Source organism: Habropoda laboriosa, unplaced genomic scaffold, assembly GCF_001263275.1.
Source record: "Habropoda laboriosa isolate 0110345459 unplaced genomic scaffold, ASM126327v1 scaffold40, whole genome shotgun sequence".
In the NCBI taxonomy this organism is placed as follows: Eukaryota; Metazoa; Arthropoda; class Insecta; order Hymenoptera; family Apidae; genus Habropoda; species Habropoda laboriosa.
Genome location: NW_017100231.1, coordinates 8,127,557 through 8,136,986, shown reverse-complemented (window position 1 = coordinate 8,136,986; position 9,430 = coordinate 8,127,557). Strand labels below are relative to the sequence as shown.

The window sequence follows — 9,430 nt, the reverse complement described above, 5'->3', positions numbered from 1 at the left end:
GAAGTACCGTCCGTGATTAGTTTGCACGTAGCCGGCCTGCACGCGATCCAACATGGCGTTTATCGGTTTCTCATTAATCAATGTTATTGTAAATAAGATATCGAACTCATAGGCCTGTGCAAAGGACGACCGCGAGAGACGCCATTACACGAGTGGCTTCAGTCGAATCGACACGGACACGGACGGACGGTTCGATGATCGTCATTGAAGTTTGACGTTCCTTGCCAATTCAAACCGGTGGTGAATTTCCGAAAATCATAGAATTACAGGAGTATACCTCCGAAATTACAATCCAACGATCCCCAATTATAGGGATCGATTGCGTGTGTAACATTTATCGTGACCGGGGTTAACGGTGTAATTCAAAACGCGCCTCTCACGAGTGTAAACAGGCCCGTCGGTAATTCTCGGCAAATTGTGGTCTAGTCGACACACAGGGGCGCGCGTGCCGCAGCGATATTCGTGAAAATTTACCGATTCAATAACGCTCCGCGCGAGCAATCTGATCTACAAGAAAGTATGGAGGTTGCAGGAAGTTCGAAGTAGGAGTACCGATGCGCCTGGGAGCGCTAACCTAGGGGATCTTTTAAGTTATGGTTGCTACTACGACTTTCGACACTCCTATCTTTGCAGCTTTTCTTGGGAGATAGGCGCAAGAGAGGTATACATACCGTATTTCATTGCTATATGTACCTTTTCGTTTCATGAATTTCTATTGTATTATAGGCAAAAGTTTTTCGTGATTTTTGTTTAATTACAGCAAATACAATGTCAATTCAGCAAGTATAATATCATTTATTTCTAAAGAAATCTTACTATGAATAGATTATGTTAGGTTCGATGTTTAGATCGTTAGCATAGTACATTTTTTACACTATGTTTACAGAAGATTCTATTTTATGCTGAACTCTCTTAAGATTATCTAATAAGACGTCCTATACACACAAAAACGTAAATTACCTCTTCTTAAATTAAACTGAACGACAGGTTAGGAATCTTAAGCTAAACACTATGTGATACACCTACGATTATCCCATCTCTGAAACTCATCCCTTCCAGAAACCCGATCCACCTACCGATCCGCAAAGATCATTCAAAAAGAATATTGTATCAGGATCATCTGAAATTCATATTTATCAATTATCGTCTAATGTTTCCACGGTGCGTGGTAAGCAACGGTAGCCCTTCCGGCCAACGGCAGATTATGCAGATCGCGTCTCGCAACGCGTCTCGGCAATTGTGTCAAGCTGAAAGCGAAAGCCGTTCAGTTGGTGTGTTTTTCCGTTGAATTCCCTATTAAGGCATCGTATTGGAATTGAATTTATGACATGGATGCCAAGCAGTTACTATTTACAAAGGTCATTATTGCCTGGACTACTTAAATTTAATTTATGTCTAAACGACGAGTAAAGAGGTTGAAAATTGTAATAATGCTGGATCTGTCTGTAGCGCTTTACTAGTTTCCCTCGATAATTGTTAACGCGTAGCGGCCGATGTTAAGCCACAGAGGTAACTCGATGATCTAGCAATCGATATTTCCCGAAACCGATCGGTAAATAAATACGCGATTCGATCGACTTGTCAGTTAGCTGTCGTCGCGCCATCAATCACTGTCTCTCTCGACATTCAGATTCGGCCGCTAAGCGTCGCTACTAACACGTCAGAAATACACGTTGGGAATTATGGTAATTTCAAGCCTCTGTCCAAGTGAATCTAATTGAAATTAGTGTAAGTATAGTTTAAACAGTGAACAAGTTCAGTCAAAAAACGATATTAAGACAATCTGTTTCTAGCGGATAATCCTATATTATGCGGCACATTACGCCACAATCCCACAAGCATTACAAATGAAAGAATGTTCTACAAATTGTGGAACAAGGAAAGTACCTGAACACGTTTCTTTGTACCTTTGCTATGGTTCAAACATTTCTACACGTAAATGAACACTCATTAAAAACAACGACGTGAATTATAGTACGTTAATTGTCTTGAAAGAATTCAGCAAGGGTCAGCCGAGATTCTGAGTGGTTAGGTTAGGTTGTGTGGGCGTGATGTCGCGGCGGCTCATATCGATCCGAAATTTACGATCGATCGTCCCGTCGGATCGACGTCGTCGGCTGGCTGCGCGTCGATCTATATGCAAATACGTTATATTAATTTGCATCCGCTTAAGTGCGTAATAAGAGGCTTGATTAGCCTCGAAGAGGCGCGCTCACGCGCATCTATGGCCTCGTTGTCGGATACATTGTCGCGAATGTGTTATGGTGGATGGAAAAGACAACTGTACTGTGAGTTCAATTGCGCGAAGCCTCTGTGGAATTATTGGATCATCGGCAAGAATTAATCTCGGCCCTCGTGCTCGTTTCTGTACTGGATGTTTATGACATGTTATGGACGTATAAAGATGGTGAAAGTAGCGTGTCTTTCGTAAGACCATTCTTTGATTGAAGGATTTTGGGAAGGATTTTATCTGATCTCGATATTTTATGCGATTTTATTAGAAGTTGGTAATGATGAATCTGCGTCTATAAAATGAGAGAACAATTATTTTTTGAACCATTTGAAACGTACAATACTCAACGTGAACATAACCTAACCTCTCCAGAACCGATTTTTTCAGATTAGAATAAAAATGATTTAATTTTTAATGAAATAATTTTAATTACTTCTAAATTCTTAGCAATTACTAAGGAAAAAGAATAACAGTTACGTTTTAATTACACTTTTGTTCATAAGTATTAAGTATGTAATAGATTTAGAAGAGCAATAGAAAACCCATATGAAAATAGAAGAAAGCGTGAAAGCGATATTGGCTGTGGTGGTTAAAGCGGCTGATCATTGACGCTACGGACTTTTGAAGAGCGCTGGTTCGAATCCCGCCCTACCCCGGAAGAAAAAAAACTTTTTCTGAAGCTCTCGGAAAAATTCCCCCTCTTCTACAGGTACTCTAAATCTGACGAATTCTGTCTGAATATTTATGAACAGTACTGTACATTTCCGAACGAGTCAGGTTTGTTGTGAAAATTCAGCCACAAATCCTACATTATTAGAATATCAGAATACACTAACCACGCCGTCACAAAGGGACAGAGCAGCTCTGGACGGATTATGGCCTCTGATGAAACCTCGATAATGACACTGCTGATCAGGGGCCCTCTTGAATCTGAGGGCCTCATTTAGGTTGCTCCCAAGTCCAGCGCCCCGCGTCTCGATCACCATCTCTGGTGAGATGAAATCGTGGTACGGCGTGAGCTCCACGTGGTGCTCAAACCCGTTGAAAGGTAGCACCAGATGTAATTTATCGTCTTTCTGCTCGTCACCCGTTTCGATCGACCTCTTCCCGCGCTCGCTGATCTCCTGTCGGTCGTAGAAATTCGGCAACGAGTACGTGGAGAAGCTGCCATCCTCGAACACACGCCTCGGGATCAGGAATTCTGGCTCATGGACGTCTCTCGTGTACCTGGACACGGGGACGATCGAAGAGAAGCGGGTTTGATTAAGGTACGTTCACTGTGAACAGTGTGCGCCACGTTTCTCGAGCGAATTTCGCGTTCCTAACCTTTTCTGCTTGCGATTGCACGTTCTCGAGACTGTTTGCTACCTCTGTCAGTCGTATTGAAAAATTTGCTATGTCATAGAACTGTTTTAGAGCAAAGTGTGTTAGATAAGATAGTGTTTTTTTTTGTTTTTAAACAGTTAAATTAGAAATGTGTGAAATTTCTTTATTGTAGCTGCAGTTTCAATCTCGTTAGGGAAAATGAATCCATGAATATTATAATTCATAACTTTTTTAATATTGCTCATTTAAAAATGAAGAAACCTGTATGTACACTCCAAAAATGAATACAAATATATAGTAATTTTTTTTTTTTAATCTGAACAAAAACTTTGTTAGCTTAATTTTCATTACTTGCAATGTAACATTCGAAAAAACTGTATCCATCCATTTCCAAACAATTCCCACCAAATATAATAATTCAATTTCCATGACCACTAAACTTCCATCGTATAGATCAATCGAATCAAGAACAAACCCATTCACAAAGCCAAAGGGCCACAAGTTTGCACGTCTTTCCCTGGTGATTCACTTCAACGACGGAAAATCCTCGGCGACACAGTTGAAGGGACGCAAGATGGAAAGAACGTGTCGAGAAAGTTACCGAGCATTTGTCATCGAGATAGCAAATTCGTGCAGTAGAGTCAGATAGTCGGTGGACACGAAGGAGAACGATCGATTCGGGTAGAATCGAGTAGAATCGGAAAAAAGCCATCATGGCGAACGTTTCGCGTGTTGAAGTCGATAAAAGCGTGAATTTTATTGTTGAGAGTTGCTAACCGTCGCTAGTGGCGAATGCACTTACCTACCATGGTATTCGTTTCCAGGTCTGCGTGGATACTTCTCTAGTGGATTGGGATTCGCAATCAGAATGATACTGAAGAACGTCAGAAGTGCGTGGAATGCATTCATGACAGGCTAATTTTTGTTGTATGGATCATGAAGTGAGAAGAATGCGAGGGAAACAATGAACTTAACTCGCGATTGTTTCTATCCCACGGGTGTACAAAATGCATTTGTAATTCAATATTTTTCAAAATATTAGGCCATGTTCTAACCTAACCTAGATCCGTAATCTATTTTAAATTATATTGATTATGATACTTTATGTATTTTTTTAAGAGTTCAGGAATGAATAATGTCCAGACGAGATATTACAGTTTATCTGTAATTATAACATGAAATTGCTCAAGAACATAAAATTAACGAAGATGTAAATATATCAAACACAATTGTTTAAGTTCAATGCGCTTCGCGTTCCCCTTGTGATAAAATTGCAATTGTCGTTTTATCAAAGGATTATATTACAAAGCTCAAAGATTGTCTCGTGAGGTTATGCAATAATTAATCCCTATTACCACGCATTGAGCGTATTACAAATAACAAGTATTGTTAGCCGTAAAGGATACAATAGAAGTAATTATACTGTAGTAGGTAGTATGGAAGGTATTGCTTTCTCGTTGTCAGAGATATTGAAATAAATGACTATTGTAATTCGTGATATAAGCCAATATTTGCATCAATATTGCTAAATTAAGAAATTTATTTAATCCCAATCAAAGAAATTTGCTGTAAGAGAATTTACTGTCTTCATCCATTCAATGAATATAGACCTCAGAATTATTAACGCAAATTATAATTATAAATTGCTTCCACTATAATGAAAAGAAGCTATCTCGAAACTATATGTAAAGAGAAAAGGAACTTCTACATTTAACAAATGTAGATATACCTTTAAGAGCAGTACCGTATCAATTTTCTCTTTTCACAGGATAGAACGTGTACCAGGTAAAAAGCGTTTAAAGCGTCGCGCCGACCTCGATACACGGTATGTATATACATATTCAAACGCGTGCCATAAAAAGCACGGTTCAGTGTAACGCGAGCTTCGCAGGTTGTCAATGGCGGAACAAAGGTAAGAGCGACATCGCGGGATGCTCTGATATATCCATTCGCATTATCGCCATTCGATGCTCGTTCAATTTTACGCCCGGCCTCGGTCACCGGCAATCACTTCGAGTACACTTGTTGCACTTTGTTCGATTTCGAACGACAAGTGATCCGCCGCGTTGTCAAAGGAATTTCATTACGTGATCGTTCCGATACCGATGAATAGTTCGAACTGACTCTCTCTCTCTCTCTCTCTCTCTCTCTCTCTCTCTCTATCGAAGGAAAAATGTGCGTTTTCGACAAGCTGTAACAGCTTAATCGTGAAAACTCACAACTTAATCGTCGTCGAAGAAACAGTGATACAGTGTTGTTCGAAAGATAAGTGCTTAAAGTTTTTTCTTACAGTTAAATATTATAGGTTATGAATACAGTATATGTTTTACTCTTAAATTAATCAATTCAGTTCATTGTCAGAACATAAAAAATGAACTTGTCAAGTGTATCTCACAACTTCCATACTATTTGTCCATTAATACATACCATAAAAATAGAATACAGTTGTGTATGTGATCGTGTAAAAATAGAATATGCTTGTCGAAGGACTTGGCTTTTAGGTACGATCTTAATTGGTACCGGTGATCGATCGCAGCCGTTGAATCATTAATTGTGGCAATCCAAGATAGCGGTGAGCCGCGCAACGAACACTGACGTCGGCATTACAAAGCAACCGGGGATCCTTTTAAGGAGCTGCCGTCTCAAAATGGTAAGTAAATTCGGAATGACGAACGACCCACTGTACCTCCTCTCCCTGAAACAATATACCGGGCAATTCCAAAATAAGCCATTCTAGATGTCGCTCTTAAATGTTTTCTTTTTAAAATTTTTTTATACAAGAATTTCTTTTTTTATACAAGAAGGGTATAAAACATTTTTGAACATTTTTTTTTCTAACATGCCAATTCTTGTACATTCGCTACTGCTACAGGAAGCGAGGATTGATTGATAGTTACGAATGCGATGATACGTAAATTTTTAATCATGATTTCGACGTTGCAAACGGATAATTCTATCACGATTCGATCAGAGAGAATGAGAAATGACTGGTACAAGAGGCAATACGAACACATCCAAGGCACCAAAGAATTTGATGAATAAAATCGGTAAACGAGTTTGAGCTCATGGCCGAGTCACCCAGTATAAAGACTATACGTTCAGTTCTTCCTATGGTTATACTCGAATCGATCCAAATATGGGTTCAATCAGCCTCCTGGATCGAGCCTGATAGGTCAATTTTAGTTGACTTTTTGGCCACGTTGGCCCGACCGAGACGGACCCCTTTCCTTTTCTCTGTTTTTGGGCCTCTTGGTTGCGTTACACCATGTGTAAACGTAATTATTTTACCTTTGGACCATATCCGAAGTTTCAAATCCTTTTTAATGTAAAATGGAAAAAATTGTAAGCTTTAATATTTCAATATTAACACACTTCACGTCTACATTTTTCTTTAACAATCGTAACAAGAAAATCTATGCATTTATAACATTCTGTACCACATAAGAATATCAATTTTGTAAAACATGCTTCAAACTTCTTACTTCTCCTCTCTCAAACAACTAATTGTAAGAAATAAATTGCCGTGTCGTCGTACAGCAGTACATAGGGCGGTTGTAACGCGAAAACACCGACATTACCGGCAACAGGCAAAAATGTCATCGGCACATCAAATTATCTCCGCATAACGCTTTCACATGTTCGCCACTCGAAGCGCACGGGGGTCGCGCTGATTTATCGCAAATAAAACGACGTTTACGCATCCCATTTGCGCAATCCTGTAACAGGGTAGCGTAAAACTCGGTCTATTTTTCCTATCTTTCTCGCCCTCGCTATACCACTTCACAAAGAAACAGAGAAAGAAAGTACAACTAGATAACCATGGAGGTGCGTGGTTAAGCTCTCCGGGGTGGTCCGTTCGCGCTCGTCACTGCGGCTGTCGATGACAACCGGTCATTGGCCGACGAATAATTAAGGCTGCAAGTCGAACGAGGAGAAAAGGAGGATGCAGAAATTACTGGGATCGACGGAAGCGCCTAGGATAAACTTGACGATGAATTCAAGACTGTAGAATTATAGTTTTGTCGGTACGCTTTATGACACGGCCGTGAAGAAAGGTTATTTTTGAGGTTATGACTTTGATTTATCATTAGCGTGTAAGTACTACTTCGAAGTACATTCGAATTTATCAGTCAGAGTTTTTAGAAATAAAGTAAGTATTTATAATAGTTAATTAATTGGTCTTGCAGTATAAACAGAATATTGTCAAGAATCTTTATTTCCACGTGTCAAAGCCGAGAAGTCGTATAAGTTAGGTTAGAATATGAACGTATTTCGAAAAAAAACTAATAAACTTTCATTCGGTCAATAATACACCACGTGCAAACATTTTTAATAAACAATCACGACTACTAATACGAAGAAAATGTCCTGCTAGGCGCATTTCCAAGCACACGGGCCGAGAAAAAAAAGGAAGGTGTGCGAGGTGGCGATGGAAACACAAAGAGTCTCCCTATCGAAAAGCCAGAGAGAGAGTAATACGGAATGTCGGCGGCACTGGCAAGGATAAATTGCGCTGGAATTTAATTGGCGGCCACGCGTGCCGAACGCGTCTATTCAATTTCGCAGACTGACGCAGCCCTGTGTCCGTTTACCTTCTTCTAAACGCAGAAGCGTGTAACGTACACGCGCGCTCCAACGATCTGCACTTTCCGTGACATTAATGTTGCATTCCGAATAATTCAACCCGCTTGCTGAATGGACGACAATGTGCATTGAATCGATACGAGAGACTTCGAGAGAGGAACGCGATTATCTCGAATTGGTCTTGCGATTGATGGAAAAGTCGAGGCTGCAATTACCGGCTAATGAAGCGTTTTCAAGATGATGAGGTATAATTCTTCCGTTCGGGCAAAGGATAAATTTTCGCGGTGAAATTCCTGTCGATATAATGGTGCTTTCGTGTTATGGACATGTTTAATTTATTACGTGTGATTTTTTGTGTCTGTGTGGTCAGTTTAAAACATTGAAATTTCATTATTTCATTTGAAATAAATATATCACCATAGTACCACAAATTCTTCAATTCTTAGCTTAATATCTAGGTTATGTTTTTAGGAATGTGTCGTACAGAAACGCCCACACAATATTTCACATGTCACCATAAAACAAGTGTTTCTATTTAGACTTTCTATTTAGACAGAATACACTGTGAGATGAGACACGAACAAGGAAAGTTAAGATTCAATAAACTTGACAACAAATAGTATCCCTTTAACATCTTTATTGTATAATGATGTAATAAAATACAGTACCCAACAGTAGTGATAATAAAAAGTAACGTAAAAGGTGAGCTGCAGTCAAATCGTTGTACAATCAAACCTAACCTACATATATATAAATGCCGCAGAGGTTAGGTTATTTGTAACATTTAAGCTCTGGTATTTCACTATCAGGTTAGGTTCATTTTAATAAATTTTCAAAACATCTTACAGTTTTACGTCTAAATGTAGTACACCGAAGAGTGATGGACGATTAATGGTTAAAATAACGTGGGTGTACCTCGAAGACGAGTCGAGCTGGTTCTTCGCACCTTCGATCCTTTACGACGTACCTGTCCCCCACTTATATGCTGTTACAACCTGGATCGTTTAGCCGGCAGACGCTTTAATGAGAGATTAAAGCGGTGAATCTTGACAATCAGGAGGCGAACGTTTGACGAGCTGGCGAAAAATTCGAAAATCACGTCTCTATTTACGAGCCACTTTACATCGATTCCCATTACCCTTGGCTCACCGAGCCGGTGCTTTTTCCGCCGCGATAATGTTATAAATTGCCGCGTGGGCTCGATTCCTCTTCGTCCTTTTCAAACTTTGATCGCGTGCTGTAAACGTCGAGCATTTTTACTCCTTCCTCGAAAGACCGTAATAACGA

The 9,430-nt window shown here is 39.7% G+C and overlaps 1 protein-coding gene across 1 annotated transcript in view; it reads right to left on the bottom strand.

Moving 5' to 3' along the window:
* The window catches only part of LOC108571594 (A disintegrin and metalloproteinase with thrombospondin motifs 7-like), a 16,769-nt gene extending 9,389 nt beyond the window's left edge, over positions 1–7,380 (bottom strand). The window contains 4 exon segments of the mRNA XM_017933669.1: positions 2–36; positions 3,070–3,460; positions 4,362–4,433; positions 7,352–7,380. Of these exon segments, the coding sequence (XP_017789158.1) occupies positions 2–36; positions 3,070–3,460; positions 4,362–4,433; positions 7,352–7,380 (527 nt within the window).
* Positions 7,381–9,430: the final 2,050 nt, after the last annotated feature.